Source organism: Verticillium dahliae, genomic scaffold (assembly GCF_000150675.1).
Source record: "Verticillium dahliae VdLs.17 supercont1.5 genomic scaffold, whole genome shotgun sequence".
NCBI classification, from domain to species: Eukaryota; Fungi; Ascomycota; class Sordariomycetes; order Glomerellales; family Plectosphaerellaceae; genus Verticillium; species Verticillium dahliae.
Window position 1 is genome coordinate 583,515 of NW_009276938.1, and position 19,084 is coordinate 602,598.

The 19,084-nt window shown below is 55.5% G+C and overlaps 5 protein-coding genes across 5 annotated transcripts; 1 reads left to right on the forward strand and 4 right to left on the reverse strand.

Moving 5' to 3' along the window:
- Window positions 1-1,911: 1,911 nt before the first annotated feature.
- On the reverse strand, window positions 1,912-2,289 carry VDAG_03161 (uncharacterized protein; the record flags this gene model as incomplete). Its single annotated transcript, XM_009657026.1, has 1 exon — window positions 1,912-2,289. One exon carries the CDS (start codon window positions 2,287-2,289, stop codon window positions 1,912-1,914), a length of 378 nt encoding a protein of 125 aa, XP_009655321.1.
- A 401-nt stretch (window positions 2,290-2,690) lies between these two features.
- On the reverse strand, window positions 2,691-4,930 carry VDAG_03162 (3-phytase A; the record flags this gene model as incomplete). Its single annotated transcript, XM_009657027.1, has 6 exons — window positions 2,691-3,257; window positions 3,477-3,571; window positions 3,621-3,694; window positions 3,817-3,872; window positions 3,931-3,998; window positions 4,060-4,930. The coding sequence occupies 6 exons, from the start codon at window positions 4,928-4,930 to the stop codon at window positions 2,691-2,693; spliced, it is 1,731 nt and encodes a 576-aa protein (XP_009655322.1).
- Window positions 4,931-8,594: 3,664 nt separating this feature from the next.
- On the reverse strand, window positions 8,595-10,008 carry VDAG_03163 (taurine catabolism dioxygenase TauD; the record flags this gene model as incomplete). Its single annotated transcript, XM_009657028.1, has 5 exons — window positions 8,595-9,039; window positions 9,117-9,286; window positions 9,340-9,407; window positions 9,483-9,713; window positions 9,774-10,008. The coding sequence occupies 5 exons, from the start codon at window positions 10,006-10,008 to the stop codon at window positions 8,595-8,597; spliced, it is 1,149 nt and encodes a 382-aa protein (XP_009655323.1).
- A 4,693-nt stretch (window positions 10,009-14,701) lies between these two features.
- VDAG_03164 (uncharacterized protein) lies at window positions 14,702-17,482 on the reverse strand (the record flags this gene model as incomplete). The annotated part of the gene is made up of 6 exons (XM_009657029.1): window positions 14,702-15,021; window positions 15,163-15,318; window positions 15,404-15,446; window positions 15,591-16,475; window positions 16,559-17,211; window positions 17,269-17,482. The coding sequence occupies 6 exons, from the start codon at window positions 17,480-17,482 to the stop codon at window positions 14,984-14,986; spliced, it is 1,989 nt and encodes a 662-aa protein (XP_009655324.1). The 3' UTR covers window positions 14,702-14,983.
- A 793-nt stretch (window positions 17,483-18,275) lies between these two features.
- Window positions 18,276-18,785, forward strand: VDAG_03165 (uncharacterized protein). The gene has a single exon (XM_009657030.1). It carries the CDS (start codon window positions 18,365-18,367, stop codon window positions 18,707-18,709), a length of 345 nt encoding a protein of 114 aa, XP_009655325.1. The 5' UTR covers window positions 18,276-18,364; the 3' UTR covers window positions 18,710-18,785.
- Window positions 18,786-19,084: the final 299 nt, after the last annotated feature.

Genomic DNA, 19,084 nt, shown 5'->3' on the forward strand with positions numbered 1-19,084 from the left:
CGCAACGAGTGATGCCCCTTTGGTGCTGGGATTCCTGGGGAGGATCGCTGGGGAAGGGGGGAAGGGGGGGGGGCGTGTGGTGTGTGGTGTTTGGTGCTTGGTGCTTTGATGGCGATCGTGCGGGCGCAGAGGGGGCCACTTGGCGTGGGTTTCTGCGGGCGTCAGCGAGTCTTTCGGGTCGCACGGCGGGGGATGGGGTTTTCTTATTTCAACTGCTGTTGCGTGAAGAATGCCGCAAATGCAGGGTCAGGAACAAGATGGAAACCCAAGACGTCGATGGATGGACGAGGTTGAAAGAAGGTGTTGAGCCGCATCAGGGACCAGTCGGGGGTCTCGTGAGGTTGGGGGGGTTTTCATCGCGTAAACGTCTCGTAACGCTGTGGGTGGTGAGTGGTGGACTGGGACGGGGGCCGCCTGGCACGAGATCTGGGGTACTGGGGCCCCGCCTAGACCCTGAAATTGTTTCTTCGTCTCATTTCTGATGGATGATTCCGTCTCAGTGGTGAAATGAGGTCATGAAGCCGACATTGCGGCCGGGTTGTGGTGTCGAGTCTGATGCATCGTGAGTTGTCCCCTGGTTGGGCGGCCACCATCGCCTAGACATGACACGAGGTCCTACGACCCACGACGTGCGCAGCCGTTGCTTCTCCATGGCATGCAGGTATAGGCATGACTGCCATTCTCATCATTGAGTACTCGCAGTTGAGCGTCGATTGACATCGGCTCGATCACCTTCGCTGCCACCTCACGTGGCAGCTGCCTCGTGCCTTCGGACCGTTCCGAATATGGCAGAGATTGGTAGAAACAAGCAGCTCCTGATTAACGCCGCCGCTAGAATGCCTAGCTAGGACACATTGGCGCTTCTTCCTCGGCTGCGTGGATCATTGCCCTCGGAGCATACGTCAGCTATGTTAAAACTCGATATCTACGCCAAGACCACTGTAACCACCTCTTCACCACGTCGTCGAACTCAAGTTAGTCGACAGCCTCTGAATGTCTCGATGAACGTTCCCACATGACCATCTTCGAGCTGTTCATCGGGGTCGTCCGTCGAGGCCATTCCTCAAGTCGGTTCTATGAAAAATATCGTCGCTGCTTAGGTAAATGGCCAAGCGTACCTTGTTCCTACATACGAGAACGACCTGAGCAAATCTCTCGATCTTGAGGAGATTTCGGTCAAACACCTGGCCGTAGCCTGCGCCTGACATCGAAGGGCCTTTGTAGCAAGTTAGGCTCATGGTTCCATTGCAATGACTCACGATGAGGCTGCTGCATCTTCAAACATCAACGGGAGCGAGACCACCCGCTCAATAGCCGGATTTGGGGCCCCAGGAATATGCTGTCTGCTGTATGACGAGGGTCAGGAGGACCGTCGAACCTGAAGACCGCATGACTCAGATGGAGGTCCGATGCACCAGACTATACCAAGACTGATGACGTCTCGGCCATTTCGCGTCAACGGCTCGCCTGCAACAGAGTCTGGACAAAATGAGATGTCCGAGAACACGACTTGAGACTCATTGCCATACAATCGAACCTGGCAGCGTCAACCGAACCTTTTTTTGGGACCATGCAACCGACGACCTGGATTCACGATGCTGACCTCGCGAGAAGAGTGCAGTCGTAGCTGGCTTATCGACGAATACTCGCTCATGAACTGCCTTCACTGGCATGGTCAATATAACATTCGACCACAGCATAGGGGAGAGAAACCCAGGCTTTGGTGTAGATGAAATTGCCTGTCAGCACAGAGAGTTATTCCATGGCATGTCTACGGACGTCTGACAGCATTTATGGCGAGACCACGGGCAGTCTGCTTCGACCATCAATCTAAACTCAGAAACCGTCACAATCAAACCCATCGAACATGGAAGATATGGCTAGACCACCCGCTCATGATGTAGCTGTCATTCAGTTCACAGACACGTCCCATCCGCCACGCCAGCGGCAAGGCAACTCCAGACAAGGCGTCCTCAAGCAACGCTCAATGGCCCCTCCTTGCCAACGGAGAGCTCCAGAGTCGGGCAACAACAGAGCGGCGCATGTCCCAGAAGAAACATCCGAGGTGACCGTTGTCAAACGCTCCATGACCTCGTCCGCCGCAGCGAGAACGAGACGCCCTACCTGGAGAACCACAGACTTCACGCGCGAACTCTTACCAATATGTGAATCAACAATCATCTCAGGAGTCCATATATTCTCCCAGCGGGCTGCTCCTCCAGGAACTATGCAACGAGAAGCGTCGAGGTGGCTTGGTGGCGTTCCCGAAAGCATCATTCGGAAACGCATTCTGGCAGGACCCGGCCAGAAGAGGTGCGTTTGAACATTTCACCCACGTTGCACGACTCCAGCGCGTCAGGGCTGGCAACGCTTTAGGCAGGCAGCTACGCCTTGGGATATGCGTATCAATACCTCAAGCTCTACAGAACTTGGAACACAACCGTTCGCAGGCCCCTCAGCTCCATGCTCGAGCCCCAACTAGTTGTTCCCTGTGGCGTGATAGTACCAGATACAAATGCACGGCATCGACGGTCTGTCGACTCGGAAGAAAAAAAAAGGCTTTGTACAAGCGAAAAAAATAGGTCGGCCATGTCCAAGCAACCTCATATATACAAACACACACCATAGCATACAGCTCCATCCATCCCTATACACTTCTCGATTTGGGCCACTCTCTTGCGGACCATCGTTCATATAGGCCTCCCATCATTCACCTCGCCAAACGGCCGCTGCGGCACCTCTCCAAAGCAGGCCCGATCAAAGTCTGCCAACTTCTCCATTTTGTCTTGTACTTCCAAAAACGTCTCGAACTCACACCATCCGTCCACCCGCCCCACGTCGCACTCCTCGAAGCTCACGCCCAGCGGTACCGTCCGCTGGTTCAGCACAAAGTGCACGTACTTTGTCTCCCCACCCTTATCAGCGTATCCTGAGCGGTCAGCCTTGACGGGCTTGGGTGCGCGGATGATCTCAATATCAAGCCTCGCAGCAAAGGGCGTCAGGTGAGAGACTGTGAGATTGTGCGTCTCAGGCAGCTTATCGCGCGGAAGGGGACCGGCAAATTGCGTAAGTCCAAAGGCCGTGAGAATCGAGGCAATGTTCGTGTCGTGCGAGAAGTCGAGGTAAAGGCTCTGATTCAAGGGAAAGGTCTCCTCCGAGGAATCGAGGGTTGTGTTGATCTGGGACCCTGAATAGCCAAGGGTATGGTTCTTGAGGCGGGCAATAACTTCTTGCTGGTAGCCAAGACCAACGGCACGCTGAGGTTCCAGTCAGCAGGGGCAGGGGGTAGTGGAAAGGTTGAGGCACTTACACCGGTGGGGTTGTGGAACATATTGTTGCCTGAAAAAGCGAGGTCCACAGAGTAGGAGAAGCCGAGCCATTCTTCGTAGGTGAAGAGCTCGCACCAGCGGCTATAACCGTAGGCAACCTAGATAGGTCAGCGTCCGCGCGTGCCGGTGTTTATATGCTGAACCTACCGTCTCGTATGGGCACATTGTCTGCGCAGCGTACGTATCCTCAATGGTCCAATCGTATCCCTCGATAAGCCCTTGAAGGCGAGTGGTAGCTGATTCTCGTCAGCAACAGTATCGAGCAAGCTCTGGAGCAAAGTATCAACTGACCGTTCGCTAGGTAGCGCGACTGCCAGTCCACCGAAGCCTCGGTCCCAACTTGGTGCTTCCAGGCGTTGGGACAACTGAGATAGCCAGCCAGTGAATTATTGAAGCCACCCTGTTCGATGATTACCTCAATCGTTGCGTTGTTGGTCCTTTTCGCGTCAGCGGAGGCTTCAAGCCTGACTAACATCCGGCGACTTACCACTCGAGCCCGAAGAAACCCGCAAGAAAGTACTCAGCAGACTTGAGCATACGGTCCTGGGTCTTGGGCCGTCAGCCATGACGATAAGCGAGGCACCATGGATGTGCGACTTACCGTGGTGCGAACGATGATCTTGCTATTCGTGTTGTACAGCTGTGAATACATGTACGAATGCAACACACCTGCCACTATCAGCATGAGGGCTAACGCCAGGGGGTGCGAGGCAGGCGGAAGGGTACTCACCGGACTCGAACAACTCGGATCGTCCCTTTGGTACCAATATCTCATGACCGAGCTCGTAGGTCCAACGGTTGAGGAACTCAAGCGCCCCTTTTGCTTTGAGCTTACCCGCAACGGCCTTGAGCCGGTCCCCGAGGCCGGTGACGCCCGAGTTCAGCGTCGGATACCGCGACCCATGCCTCGACAGCATTTGCAGCTGCACAATCTCGGCTCCCTCTGGTAGGCCATACTCGTCGACGCCGAATCCGGGCGAGGGCTCATAGGGCGCGAGGTAGCCCATCAACTTGAACAAACCCTCGTCCTGTGCCGCCATGCCCTCGATCGGCATGGCTGTCTGGAGCGGGCTGTTGGGAACGAAGCTTCCAGTGGGCACAAGACGGGTTTGCGCCAGGAAGGGGGCCCGCCCCGTTGCAGTCGGGCCGGCCCACAGCTGCGGCGAGGTCTGGAAGTGTTGCGGTACATCAGCCGATGTCTTGTTGCCGCCACCACCACCGTTGAGGCACTCGGCAAACCGACCAAGTGGCGGTGCCCGTGTGCCGTGCCAGGCGAGCTCGAGCACGAGGCCGGCGAGGAGGCATCCGGCGAGGGCACACCAGAAGACCATGGCGGGGCGGCGGCGACCGGCGAGGCCGACGGTCGTCCCGGGGCCGGGGCTCATGAGCATGGGTGTGGACGGCGGTGGCAGGGCGGGCAGGGGCTTCTCGGGAAGCTGACGGCCGGTGTTCTGGTTGCTCGGGCCGGCGGGCGTGTCCTGATACCGCTGCTGGCGTGGAATCTGGCTCTGGTGCTGGCCTTGACGTTGTTCCAACTCCCATTCAGGTACACGCTGGTACCCGCCAGGACGGAGTCGATTGGGCCGTGCCGCAGCCGTCATGTTTGTCCTCGATGCAATAGGCGAATGTCACGAGAGAGGCCTCCGTCTTCCGGGGAGGGGCGTCTTGCGACTCGAGTGGTGTGGGCCCAAAATTGTTTGCTCGTCTGATTCCGGGTTCCAAGCTCAGGAGAAAACGGCGGTCGTACCAGAACGCAATGTACCGATGAGAGGTGTGGGCTGATGCGGCAAGGCGCCCGGAGGCTGGGGCGGGCCGTGGTGCGCGGGCGACAGCAGTGGTGCAATGAAACTGACCGGGTGGGGGGGAGAGTACGATGGGTGATCCGACCGTATCACAACGAATGGGCTAGCCGGGCCAAGATCGAGAAAGTAATCAGAAGCCTGACGCAGATGCAGACGCCGACGCAGTCGCAGGCGCAGACCCAGGCAAGCAAGGCAAGGAAAAGGGGCGGTGGGCCAAGACCCAGGATCCGGATGGAAGAAGCAACGAGAGGCCCCCCCCCCTGGTAGGCGATGGATTGGTGTTTCAATGGGGTCATGTACGCCAGCGGACAAATTTCTGATTCTCCGACTCGGAGAGGAACGTCAAGACGAACGTTGTGTCAAAAGATAAATGATGATGTGACGTGGCGGCGGTGATGGTTGTGGGAGGTGCAGGTGGAGGTGGTGATGTTGATGATGATCTAGATGATCTAGACAGGGTGTCAAACGAAAAGGAATTGATGCCAAGCGAGACAAGCGATGGCGGGATGGATGAGGATCCCGAACGAAAAGGCTTCTGCTGCTGCTTGAAGAAAGTCTAGGCCATGCCTACCGGTATTGTGATGTAATGCGCGGGACAGTTTGATCCGGGAAGGAGGGGGGATTTGCTCTGCGATGGTCGAGTCGACTGGTGGTTGAGGTGGTGGTGATGGAGGATGAGCTGAAGTGAGGGCTAGCGCGGCACATTGGGTATAGGGGCCCGGAGCTGCTGGAGCTGGCGCTAAATCTGCAGCAGCTGCAGGAGCTACCCAGCTCAGGTACTTACCTAAGGTACTAAGGCAGGCAAGGCAGGTAAGGTAAGGTAGGGTGAGGGGGCAAGGGTGGCAAGGGGGCACCTGCCTGAGGTCGAGAGACCTTCCAGGACCAAAGGACCAATAGAGTAGAGAAGAAGAGATGACAGGTGGGGTCAAGTGCTGGAGGAAAATGCACCGCCTCAACGGTCTCCCTCCCTGCCCCATCCTTACCCACAGTCAAGCCACAGCTGGAACGACATGCCACGACCACGTCCCTCCGTCACAGAAATGCGCGGTGCAGTCAGTGCCTGCTTGCACGACGCAACATCTTAATTGTTCGCACAAACCACCTCAAGTTCAGCGTCCCTGGTGGGATGTCACAACCATGACGGCACGGGACATGGGCCTATTCAACCTCCATGCGCTTGATGGCCGGTCTGCTTTCCCCGTCCGTCCATCCAGCCGTTCCATGAGGCGCCCAAAGCCGGCAGAGCAGTCCAACTCCTCCCCTTCAATGTTTGCTTTTCCCCTCACTGCCTACCTAGGTACCTTAGATACCTAAAGCCCCTTAGCGCTAACAATTCAGATATTGGCACACCACGTCTTCCCACACAGCAACTTGTTGCCAGCACCAGCCGCGCCGGCACCTCGGCCGCCCTCAAACAGCCACATCGTCAGCTCAGCTCTCTCCTTCTTCTTTTTTTTTCTTTTTTTTTGCTCGTTCTAATCTTTTCCCCCTTACTTCTCCTGTTATCCGCGAGGACCATTTCCAGGCCACACCCACACGCGCACGCCCCCCCAAGACAAAAGCGGCTCACATCAATTGACATGGCAAGGACAAGCGGCCCCTTGCTTGGGTGTGCATACCTACCCTCGTCCGTGTCTCAGAGTACCATTGCTCACCATGCCCAGGCCGGAGATCCGGATGCCTGCAGCGGCCTACTCACCCACACAGACTGCATCGCCATCGTCACAGTCACTGGCCGAGACCGGCCTGGACCTCATAGGAGGGTTCATCCCGTCGAGAGTTGCTATGTGACCACTCGATCCCAGGATCGACCAGAGACCGGTCAACTCGCAGTTTCATCCCACTCGTCCCTTCCCTGCTCTATCCTCCCCGCTCTTCCTTTGAGATGACTTCACGATGACCGCCATGACAACCCGACTGTTTCGCCGCCAATCACCCATCCCTGGATGCCCTGACGGGGGAAAGCGAAGGGGGGAGGGGTCGCATGGGGCACGGGCGAGCAGGCAGCCGCCTGGCATTCTTACACCGACCCAGTGCCACCGCCGCCGCCGCCGCATTACCCGTTGACCGCTCCCGCGCGCGCCCCGTCCCGACGCCGTTCGTATGCCGCACCCTTCTCCCCCCCCCCCCCCGCCCTTTCGTCAGGCTATCCTGCCCCAGTTTCTGAAAAGGAAAAGAAAACGAGGTCGAGAGGAGAATGTGTTCCCGCGATCCAACCAGCCGGCGCCATCACAAGGGAGTCCCACGCTGCCCAGAGACACCTACCGCCTGCAGCCCCCCCCCTCCCCATGTTGGCGAAAAGGCAACCTCTCCTGCGCCGGTCCTGCTTCCGGAAACTACTAACAGTACTAGTACATGAGCCCGGGGGTTTTAGCCCGGGCTATTGTGCCTGGCTCCGTTCATCTTTTCGCGAGCACATGCAGATCTGTTAGCAACCACGTACCTCTCAGTCTTGTGAATCAGTACGCGGAGATCCCTCGGGACTAATTCATGCGGGAGGCCGTGGTCGACCATCGCGCTCAGAGGCATCGCGCCAAGCACATACTGTGGTACACTCTTCGATGAACGGTTCGTACCATCCGCAGCTCCCAGACAGGGCCGTAGCCACTTCGTGTGGGACCACAAGATTTAGCATGATCGAGAGCAATCATCGCCTGCCCGACCTTCGTCGGCTGGCGGCCAAGCATCTGCCTGTAGACTTCCCGGCTGGGAAGCGCGTAGCCGCCCCACCCACATCATAAAGTTGCCATTGAGTCCCTGCAGCCAGCCCAGCATCGGTGAAGAATTTACACATGTGGGTCTCCACCAAAACGAAGTTCCAGCATCGAGACCGCTATCTGCACGTCTCACTCGATGCGACGAAACCCATGCCTATCAACCCGCAAGACCTTCGTTCGGGTATTCTGGGAACGGTGAACTGAGATGATCTGCCCCGCGTGGATTGTGCGAGTTGTCAAAATTTGGTCTCAAATGCGGTCATCGATTCGGTCGACACGTTGACACGCTACTTCGTTCGTACCTACTGTTCATCTTGCACACCCGTGCTTGGCGCGCTGATACGCATTAGCTTGGATCCCCGTGTGCGAAGCTGTTCGTATTTCAAACATGTGGTCCATGAAGACCTTTCAGCAGGAAATGACCAACGACCATCAGGGGACGAGTTGAGAAGAGTAACCATGATTAATTCTCGGAGCAAAAGCAAACAAACTTTTAGGGTCCGACCCGATTCGTCAACAAGAACGAGAAACCCAAACCACCAAAGTGCTCGCACGGACTGTACTGTAGACCACCCATGCACCATGCAAGCCCCAACTCCTAGTTTCTTCTCTACGTAGGGTAATGCTCCCAGTCAATCAAGTTCACCGTGACGCCACGTAACCAGGTCTGAACCATCATTCCGCCAGGGGTATCGTAGGGGGCGCTGCCGGTCTTGTTCCACACTGATCGCAAGGGTTTGTTTCCATCAGTTCGTGTTGATGCGAAGTGGAAAGAAGCCTTCCGGCATAGGTTCCAAGTGCCACGCTCGGTCCGCGTCCTTCTCGAAAGCGTCAAACCAGTCGCGCTTGAGCTCATCTGGGATGGCCCAGCCCAGCTGGCTGTCGCGAAGGATCATGCGCACAAGGTGGCGCTTCTCATGAGACCCTTCCCCGTTAACAAAGCCTTCCCGGCGGTGGAGGACCACAAGGTTGTTGATGAAGTGCATGTCTCCGGCCTGGGTCTGGATTTCGAGTTGCGTGGCCTGCGCGATGGCCTCGACGGCATCCAAGGCCTCGACCTGGCGCGCTGACAGGGCAGGAAGGTGTTCAGGCCTGGGATGGGCGGCGCTGCCAAGAAGTGGAGCCCGGCCGAAGTTGATGATTACTTTGCCTTGGTGGTTGAACAGAATGGGACGGCAATGAAACCGGGGGCTGTGGAAGTCATGGCGTCAGCGTACCTGTCTCATGAAGTGCTGAGTGACGGATAATGGGCGCTGTGCAAGACTTACTACGCGAATGGCCAGTCAGAGCGGGCGAGTGTGCGGATGATGTCTGGCCTGGTATTCGCAAGGACATTGTATACCGTGTGGCCAGATGCAATGATACATTTGCCTCCTGCAATAGCCGTGCTTCTGGTAAGCCAACTCACAACATCACCTGCTTCTTCATTGTGGAATGTCTGGTAAAAAGAGTCAGCCGTGGGGCCATCCAAAGTGTGAATGGAGAACTGACAATAGAGGAAGTGGAGTGACGATGGTGTTCCGCATGCTGAGCCGTTGAGTTATCGGCTATAATGTGGACTGGTAGCACAACATCATCAGTCGCCACACCCAAATATGCCGAATGACAGCACGCTAATTCCAAGACACACTCACCGAGCATGTTGCCCTTCTTGTCTTGTCTTCCTTGCTCGTTGGCAATGTAGACCTGGATACCCAGGTACAAAAGCGTCAAGTCCTCAACACAATATTTCCTAGGGTCCAGGCCACGAACCACTGCGAATCCTCGACCAGAATTCACGTCCTGGGAGACCTGGCGCAGCGTGTCGCCGAGAACAGGTAACTTGAAGGTGTCACGGGTCACATTGCCGCCATCTTGGCCGGAGTCTGAGAGCAAGGTCAGCAATCCTGCGCGGCGGGAGTCTGAGAGAGGGGGGAGGGACGTACTCTTGAATGTTTCCAAAGCATTCTCCAATTCCTTGATGTCGGCAGCCGACAGGTTGAGAATGGATTTGTGTGAATCAAGACTGAAATCCTGGCCAGTCCACGAGGACTCAGTGTTCAGGACCGATGGAAAGCCGCCTGGAAGGCCGGGCATATCAGCAGCGGGTCCATTACAGCCATGGTCTTTGAATTCCATCTGAGAATAGCCAAGGGCAGGCCCAGCTATTTTGAAAGACATCGTTGCGGCTGTGACCGTGCGTTGTCAGTAGACGTGGATGATGGGAGACGTGTTTTAGGGCTTTGCACCTGTGACGGATGATGTTTGTGCGTGTGCTGAAGGAAAGGGCACCGAAAATATAGAGAGTGACTGTGAAAAGGGAGGGCAAGCTCTTGAAAATGATAGTGGGCTCTAACAACAAGATCCTTCAGGGAAGTCTAGCTGCTGGGAGGCAAACGCTGATGTTTCTGATGATGTATGATGATGATGAATGCAGAGGGATGAAATCGCGAGTTGATGGTAGGAAGAAGTCGGCCGCTAGAAGTACTCAATGCAATGTAGCAGCTCGGCAGTCATGAACAGAGGCTGGGTGTGGTCTTTCTATAAGAGGTCAGGGTCTCATATCAAGGCAAGAGGACACGAGCAAGGCAAGGGACGATAGGCAGGCAGGCGCGGAAAGGCAGATGAAGGACGTAGCTTTCTCAGAAGCAAGCACAACCTCGCAGACGACTCGTACCCCGGGGGTGATTAAAAGGGACCTCCCACGAGAGGCTTGAGTAGAACTCGGTCGCGACGGTCCGGTTTTTTCCTTCCTTTGTAGACCACAGTGTTCCTTTTATGTTTCACAGCTCTCGGCTCTCGAGCTGGCGATGGATGGCGGCGTTCGGCGTGCGGCTTCAGGCTTCATGGCAACGGGTTTGAACCCGACATGGATACCTTTGTACATGGGGGAGGATGCTATATATGTGCAGATAAGGAGGCGGAGAGGGTGTATAAAATTGAGGCAGGGTAAGGCAGGGTAGCGACAACGTTTTCAAGGAGGACGTCCATGACGACTCGGACGCGGAAGCAGGGTACCAGAACCTCTGCTTTTGCCCGGTCCAGAAAAGGCTTTTTTTGAGGTTCAAACTCGGGCAAGGACGAGGGCAGGAGGTGAGAATTCTGACTCCCGGTCCAGTCAGTTGGGTCATGAGCTTTCGACCAAGCCATGGCACTCAATGGCCATTGGTAGGCGGGGGGTTGGGGACCACGGGTAAGATGAGAAGGCAGAAGGAAGGAGGAACGCAAGCCAGCCACATGTTTCCCAGCGATCCGGTAGACCATGAGTCCCCGGGTGGTGGTGAAGGAAGGAGGTGTGCTTCAACGGCGCGCACGCCTGCCGATAAAATCTGGTCAAGACAGTGCAGGAAGGGACGAGACAGGACGGGGCAAGCGCGGCAGCGGCCCGTGTAAAAGGCAAGGCAGGACGAAGATTGAGGACGTGGCAAGGAAAGAGGAGGGGTGTGAAGGATAGAAAGGAAATCAATGTCAACTGGTACTCACTTGATGTGCGGCAGCCGTTTCACAGCGTACAAACCTAAGACCTACCAGTTTTCGGCAAGGCGCGTTGCACAGCAGACGGCGAGGGCGGCCGGTCCAAGTATTGGGCCCCCGGCCGAGTGCGTGGAAGGCGAGCCTAGATCGATTCGGCAAGATGAGATGAGGTAGGCGGGTATGTAGACCGGGAAGGCAACGGCAGACGTACCTAGGTAGGTAGTATAGTAGACGGGTACTGGCGCTACCTAAGCCAGGTGCAAACCTGGGCAATGGGCCTTATCAGCCAACGGCTCCTCAGGAAGGAGCTGCAGCGAACGACAAGTGGTATATGACCCTTCAAAGGCTTGTCGACGATCCTTGGCGGAGACTGACGAAGAAAGATGGCCAGCAAAAGGGGGAGCCTCGGCAGATAAAGGGAGGTGAGGCATCGAGGGCACAAGAGAGAACGAAAGAGCAGCAGACTAAACCTTGACAGGCTATCTTGGCTGGCGGGCAGGTAAAAGAAAGGCATGACATGTGGTACGCATTGTGGCAGGCAATTCCAAGCAAGCGAGCTGGCCAGCAGATGCATGGAAAGCAGGCGCGGCCTGATAGCAACGGGAGGAAGGGAGGAGCAACGGTAACAGCAATTGCAGCATCAGCAGGGGTGATTGAAAGGTGGCAGAATGGAGTCAGAGAGTGGGTGGCCTGGAGGAAAGTAGGACTGCCAGACCGGTCTTACCCGCGACGGAGACTTACCCCGATAGCTGGAGTCGTCGTTCAGCTGCGTGTCTGAGAAGGACACACCAGTGTACCTAAGGTACGGTAAGTACCTTAGCTTGGAAGACTCAATGTCAGCGCAGATACCTCAGCAAGGGACGGCCCGGCTCTTTCACTTGGAGGCGCACAGCATCTTGGCTCAAGATTAGAAAGGCACGCTGGAAGGCAAGTGATCCCTTAGTGTTCATTAGACGTGTTGAAAACCCGGTACTTGGATCCCAGGTTCGCCTGAAGGATCATATCCCGGTATCGGTGCGGGAAAAATGGCCAGCACCCATTATGATACAGAGATGGCAGAAAGACCGGCTGGCTCGCACGACGATGTGTTCCCCGCCCTCACCCTGCTTGGGTGTGCTTCTAGGAAATGCTTGGACAATGATACCTGAGGGGTGGGGGGTTTGTAGACATTTTTTCTTTTTCGGACCCAGAACGGCGCATGCAGGAGCCCGTGCAGGCGACATGCCCACAAACCCCAGCCAGGTCGTGTCAACCTTGCAAAGTCAGGCGAGGACCTCGGTGTTGGCACGCCTGTCGGTGGTTAGCGGCAGCCGCTCGATTGAGCATCAGGCTGTCCTCACCTCTCCTGGTCTCTGCGCGCGTCCATGTCGTGACGCCTTGCCCGCCGTGATACCACAATTTGAGACCAATTCGAGGACACCCGCCTGCGGAACGTTGGCCGGGTCGCTAGCCGTCTCCACTGTCAGCCCAGACGATCCGGGTTCTCAGTCCCGTGGCCATACATCGGCTGGTCAGTCCGACGAGATGTGGTGCTCTGGTGATGTTTGTGACCCGATCGACGCTGCAAATAGGGTCACAAAGCAAACAGGAGGGCTCTACCAGACCTTGTTGTGGGTACATGATACGGATCCGGGACGTAATCTCAATCATCGGTGAGCACCCGTGGTGTCAAACCTTGATGAAGTGGAAAAGTACATTTCGAGAGACGTAAAGAAAAGAATCGTTGGATGGGCAATGCTATCAAATTGGCGCTGGGCAAGACGCAGACAGCACAGTACCCATTCTGGAGATGGACCAAAACGCGAGGAGGTAGGGCAGAGAAAAGAAGAAATATCTCATCAATTGGGCGGGGACGATGACCTGCATTGTGAGTAGATGTGAGTAGACATGTGTCCTTACGGTTCTGCTGCCTTGGGGCAAGGTCTCAGTCGTGTGCGTAGATCGATTGATAATCGAGGTAATCCTAGGATGATCCCTTCGGAAGCTGAGCCGCGTCAAGAAATGACAGTCGTCGAAACCTGTCGTTGTCCCCCCCCCCCCCCCCTTTTCCCCCCACGGACGTGGAGCCGTACTCCATATCCATTAAACTGGAGTGAGAGTCATTGCGCACCGTCTCATATACTAAGCCATTGCATGACACAATCGAGTTGCACAAGATTGGTACCCTTGCGATGTCATGGAGACCGTGGCAACGGTCAAGAACTGAAGGCTGAGGCAAGAGGTGCAGGGGCCGGTGTTCCCATCTGTTCCTGATAGCTTTTTGTCGTTTCCACAGACTACAAACATGCTTTTCAAATCGTATCGTTGCGAACGTGGTATGCAGGTGTCAATGCGCTACTCGTGTCCTGTGCATCACGAGCAGGCATTCCCTTACACGTAGAGACCGGTTGCAACAACGTCTCACGATACTTACGAACAGCGGAATACTAGAACTGAGCAAACTGGAGCTCTTCATGAACTTTGCCCATAGCTGCCAAGTTCAAGAACGTCTTGTCCGTAGTTGATTCGTCGTGCGCGGTGCGCTTTGTTCCAGCGTTACGATCGCAGTGATGCGTGGTCAATCGACAGGCTCAGCGCAATATTGTTTCGTGGCCTTGATGTTAGGTAGTGTGGCGTGTCCCACTTGCGGCAAAAGGTGAGGGAAATTGCAGGTGAAGGAGAAGAAGAGGAAAAAGAAAGCAGACAAGGGGGCTGAACGTTACGTGCGGGATACTGGGACCTGGACAGGTCAAGTTGGTTTCGTCGTCGACTTACCCTACCTATTGAGCCTACCTTGCCTACCTACCTTCCCTACAAAGCACGGGAACAGGGGAAATAGACTGGCATGTTGACTGAAGCCACAGAGTGGATGCTCGGTCAGGGCTGCGGCGAACCATTTCGAGATGATTCTGACCGATGTGGAAGCGAGCTCCGCTCCTGTAGGTCGCCCGAAAAGGCTGGATATGGCCCACCTGCTAGCGTCCGGCTGGGAGTATCCGGGCAAGCCGGGCCCCGAATCTTAGCGCTCTCCGTCCTTTCCCCACCCCGTTTTGGTACGACTTTCGTTCCTGGCGTACCTTTTGTACGTACCTCATCTCCCTAATCCGATCCGCCCTCGATTATGAACGAACTGAACGATGGCCATCGACATCTGCGATTTCAGGCGTTGATTCATTTGTCTTGCGCACATTCGATCCGAGTACCTGGTAACCCCACGCTACCTCGCACACCGTGGGGGAAACAATCAGAAGGAAGAAGAGGTTCCGAATTAGCCAACGATTTTGTCCCAGATCTATCACAGTCATTGCCTTGTGCGTCGTTCAGACAGCAGGCGGTCGGAGTACGCCCAGGTTGTTCCCACGCGGCACTCGACCTTTGGTCATTTCCCTCACGCACACGACGACTGTCCACGCCCGGGCTGCCCAGACCAGACCCTCGACACTGTGGGCGGTAAATCTGTGGCCCATAGCCGAGCATTCGAATGACGACCACAATATCTACCTCCTGTTTTCGTACGCCTGCATGACGCCTGAGCGTTGTTCCCGGATGAAACATCAATGGCATCAGATGGCACAAAGGAAAGAAAGCCACGTTGCAGACTTAGCCACCCAAGAATCCCTGGTCGTCCTGACCACCCCATTATAGTTCCACACCCGGCTGCCAGTTGTGCTCGTACAGTTGGCTGACCCAGAAGTAGCTATCTTCAAAAGCTTTCTTCCGCTGCAGCTCCTCCCACTGTCCCTCTGCATGTCGGTTAGCCGGGTCCTGCACCCATAAAACTCGGATCCTGCCCGAAAACTGACGGGCCAGGCGGTAGTCTCCCGCCTCCCGAGATTTGTCGGACCCTCCAGTGCGGCAAACCTGGGATAAAGAAAAACTTACTATGAGACGTGGCCCAGCGTCTAGTCTCATGTACAAAGTGCATCGACTGATCATCGAGCTCTGCAAGCCCCCGAAGGTCTTGATCCCGACACTCGTCTGAGAAGGGGAAAATGCCCTTGTTGCAGTAGTGAAAGTAGGCTAGCAAAATTGTCGCACCTGTGGTAGGGGCAAAATAGGCCACCCGGTTAATGCTGTGCTCTATGGTCTAGTTTGCATATATGTCATCCGCCCCTCCACTCACCTTGTTGGTATTGCTTCACCTCCTCCTCTCTCGCATAGCGTCTCTGTTGAGCCATATCTATCAGCATATTTTCGTCGTCACATGTTCGGTTGGTACATCAATCGACGCGTCCTTCCTCGTCTCTGAAACGGAGGGGGAGGAGAAGAACGACTTGCGAGACGATTATGGCATGGAAGGGAGTGCCCACCTTCATTCCATGCTTTCGTGCATATCTGGCATCGTGCTCCGTAATCATGGCTGTGTTATGCAAGAGAATAAACGTGACGAGGTAGGTGGTGAGCCAAGTCTTCTGTTTGTTAGCTTGCGTCATCTTCTGGAGCATGTCCAGCATCTCACGCCGCAGCTTGGCTTGGATGTGTGTGATTAGGACAAGGTCGATCTGCGCGCCCATGACCGGTGGGAGAGGTATCTTTCCGTGTTGAGGGCTCGTTTCATTCAATATCTTCGCGGGCATCCCCAGTGTGTCGTTGCCGACAATGACAGTTGATGTTGTGGTCAAACGAACGGCCATCCACAGCTCGAGCACTTTGTTGAGCAGACCAGTCTCATCCTTATCCAAGTGCTGGCTGTCACTTAGTTTCCACGCTAGATAATAAGTGCCCCATAGAAGGTTTCTTTCGGCTCCGAGCACTCGGTCGAGAACAAGCACAAAGGAGTTGCGGATGCAGTTCTTGATGTACATTGTGTATGCTCGTTGAGCTTCATCCAAATCGACAATGGCATACGGAGGAATGGTAACGGAGTGTTTGATACCATCCTTAGCGCACCATGAACGATCCAATTTGTCGCCTTGTTGGGGAATGAATCGTTTGACACGCAGTTCAACCGGGCTGTTCGACAGACCCTCAGAGATTTGAATTTTCCTCTCGTCTGGTGAGTCCCAACTGGCTATATTGTCCACGATGCTGTCCTTCCAGCGTTGTGTCCACTCGTAGCCGTGAACCTGACCGGGCTTGAAGAGCTTCACGTCAGTCAGCTTCGCGCGGAGGCAGGGCAGTCGCCAGATCTTCGAGTTTTGTTTCGTGCTGCAGGTCAAGCACGCTCCGTGTCTATCGTTTTCATTTGCTTTGCACTAAGCAGAATCGTTAGCAAACCACGGGTGCCAACATGTGGTCTCGCAAAAAGATGCTCGGGGTTAACATTGAGGAGACATACGCGTATGCGCTGCATTCTACAGCGAATACAGGACCCAATACGCCGAGTTTCGGCTGTCTGTTCTCGCTTGACCTGATCGGTGAAAGGGCCCCGCTTTGCGGCTGCAGGTTTGCTATTTGTGAAAACAACGTCCAGATTTCGACTCGTCCTCTGCGCATCAAAATGCTCTCGTTTGATGTTTGAGTCCGAGAGGGCGTATGAATTCGCCATGTTGAAGGTTGCGTCAACGACAGGCGTAAGGGGTAAGTGCAAGTTGACAGTAGGTGTGTCGTCGCTGTAAGGTAAAATGGGCGCTTGGTCGCCAGCCAGTTGCTCTTGGTTATACATGGAACCGCCGGGCAAGTTGGCAGTATGGGTGACTTCGAAGACAGAGTGAGCGGCAAAGTAGCCAGAGGCCGCCGATGTCGTTGGGAAGAACATGACATCTTGCGAAACTGGCTGCGGGGCAACCTGATTAGGTTGTGGGACGTCGTGATAGTTTGGGGCCAAAACCCGATCATCCCCAGTAAAACTTGACTGGGGATCTGGACCGATGGTCATGGGCAGGTAGCTCTGGTCCTCTGAAGGCAGAGCAGACGGCTGCTTCTCTGTCTCGTAGGGCCTAGATGACCCATACTCTTGTGGAACCGAGTGTGCCAGGGCCTGATAGCTCGCTGGAGTATCGTCAGTTTGTGAGGTGGTCAGCAACGAAAGGACATGCTGGTAAATACCTTCGGGCGTTTCCAACCGCGTGAGGCAGGTCGTACACATGAGCATTTTCAGGTGGGCGAGAGAGTCACCGAGGACACCATGCACGCCGCCCAACGATGGCACCTCCATTGATGACCGAGGAAGGGTGGCATTGTCGACATGTCGATAGTCGTCCTGCGAACGCTTTTCCTGGCTATCGTGGGAGAAAGCGTCGCTAAGGTGAGAGGTTGACATGGAGTAACCGTAGGAAGATCTTTGGCGTTTCTGCGCTTGGTCGAGGACGGCTAATTGGTGAAGCCTGAAGCCTGTAAGGCCATAGGGTGAGGCAGCTTGTTCAAGATGAAGCTGATGTTCGTAAGGCAAGGAGGAGAAGTCCAAGTCAGGTTGGGAGAGCTGTGAGGGATACGGGGGTGCTGGCTCTAATGAGTCGATGTCGTCATGGCCGAAAGGGCGCCTTCTCTTCAAGCTGGGATTGTTCTAGAGGAGACCGTTTGTCAACCATCGACAGTTCGCCTCTGGTCAAGGGGATCGGGAAACTCTGAGGGTGGGATGGAACAAGAGAAAGCAAGGGATGACAGGTTCGGGACAGGCATCGATGTGAGGGGGGCTGAGACGTGAGGATGTGGGTGTATGGGCCATCAGGCTGGGCTGGAGGCGTGATTGATATATGTATCCATGCAGCTGCCGCCTACCGGGGACCAGGGACGATTCTTACCATGATGGATGGAGGGTGGGTGTGTTGGACAGAAGCCGGGCTGTAAGTAGGAGCAACATGTGCAAGTACCACGGCTGGTGGGACGTGCCAGAGCAGAGACAAGCAGAGAGCAGGAACAGGCAGATACAGCTACGCACAATCGGCGCGAAAAAATGTGCGCCTCACCGGGAGGGGGTGGGGAGCTACGGTCTCACGAGAGCCATTGCTGCACCATGGCACCCTTGCGCGGAAGTGGAGCGCGGCAAAAGAGTAGAGAAGGGAAGGGACAATGGATGGCTCGATGAGCAAACGTCGGGGAGGCGTGGCAGAGTAGCGAGGATGTGGATGTAGACAGGAGTCGGGGTAGAAACGGAGTAAAGCCAATTCGGCTGTACCCAGCAAGTGATGGGGGTTGATGAGAGATGGAAAAAGTGAGTCCGCTGCTGGTGGAAGAGGACCCTGCTGCTTGTGCGTTGAACTGCTGCTGCTGCGGCTGCTGTGCTGCTGACGCCGACAATGCTGCTTCTGATGCTGCCAAGTCTGTCTGCTGCCGCTGTTTGACCTTTGGCTGGTCTGTTCACTCGCTGCCTGCCTGTCTGTCCGTCTGTCTGTCTGTTTGCCCACCTGACGATGCTTCGTTTGACGCCCTAGGCATGGAAAGCACGGTAGCAGCTCTCAGGATGCTCGGCAGATGGTGGCGTGGGATTTGCGTTGTGCAATGTTTCGCCTGCCGTGGAGCAGTCAAGCCTGCGCGTCCTGGGATGTGAATAACGTGCCGGTTATACGTGCTGGCAACGGCGATTGGGTATCTCGAGAGCTGCCTTCATCGAGTTTGTCGAGGCTGAAGGAGAGGAAGTCACACCGAGATCAAATGCTGCACCCGTGCTCAGTTGTACTTCTTACCGGTCTGAGGGAAACTCGTGCCCAACAGAGGACAAGGGTCCCTTTGGGGGGGATGCCACGCGAGAGCAGGGCCAAGAACTCGTCCCGTCCCTGCCAGGGCATCCGGCAGGTTGGGATAGGCTGAATAGGATGTGAGGCAGGGGTGCAAATGATGAGCGTGGCTGATCCTTGCCATGCTGCTTAGTCTGTGTAACCACTTCTAGCCCGGATGTCTCAGTGCCTTGGCCATGACTGTACGG

Bases quoted from the DNA above. Each gene is read 5' to 3' on its own strand.
- VDAG_03165 (XM_009657030.1), top strand. From the start codon at position 18,365: ATGGAAAAAGTGAGTCCGCTGCTGGTGGAAGAGGACCCTGCTGCTTGT.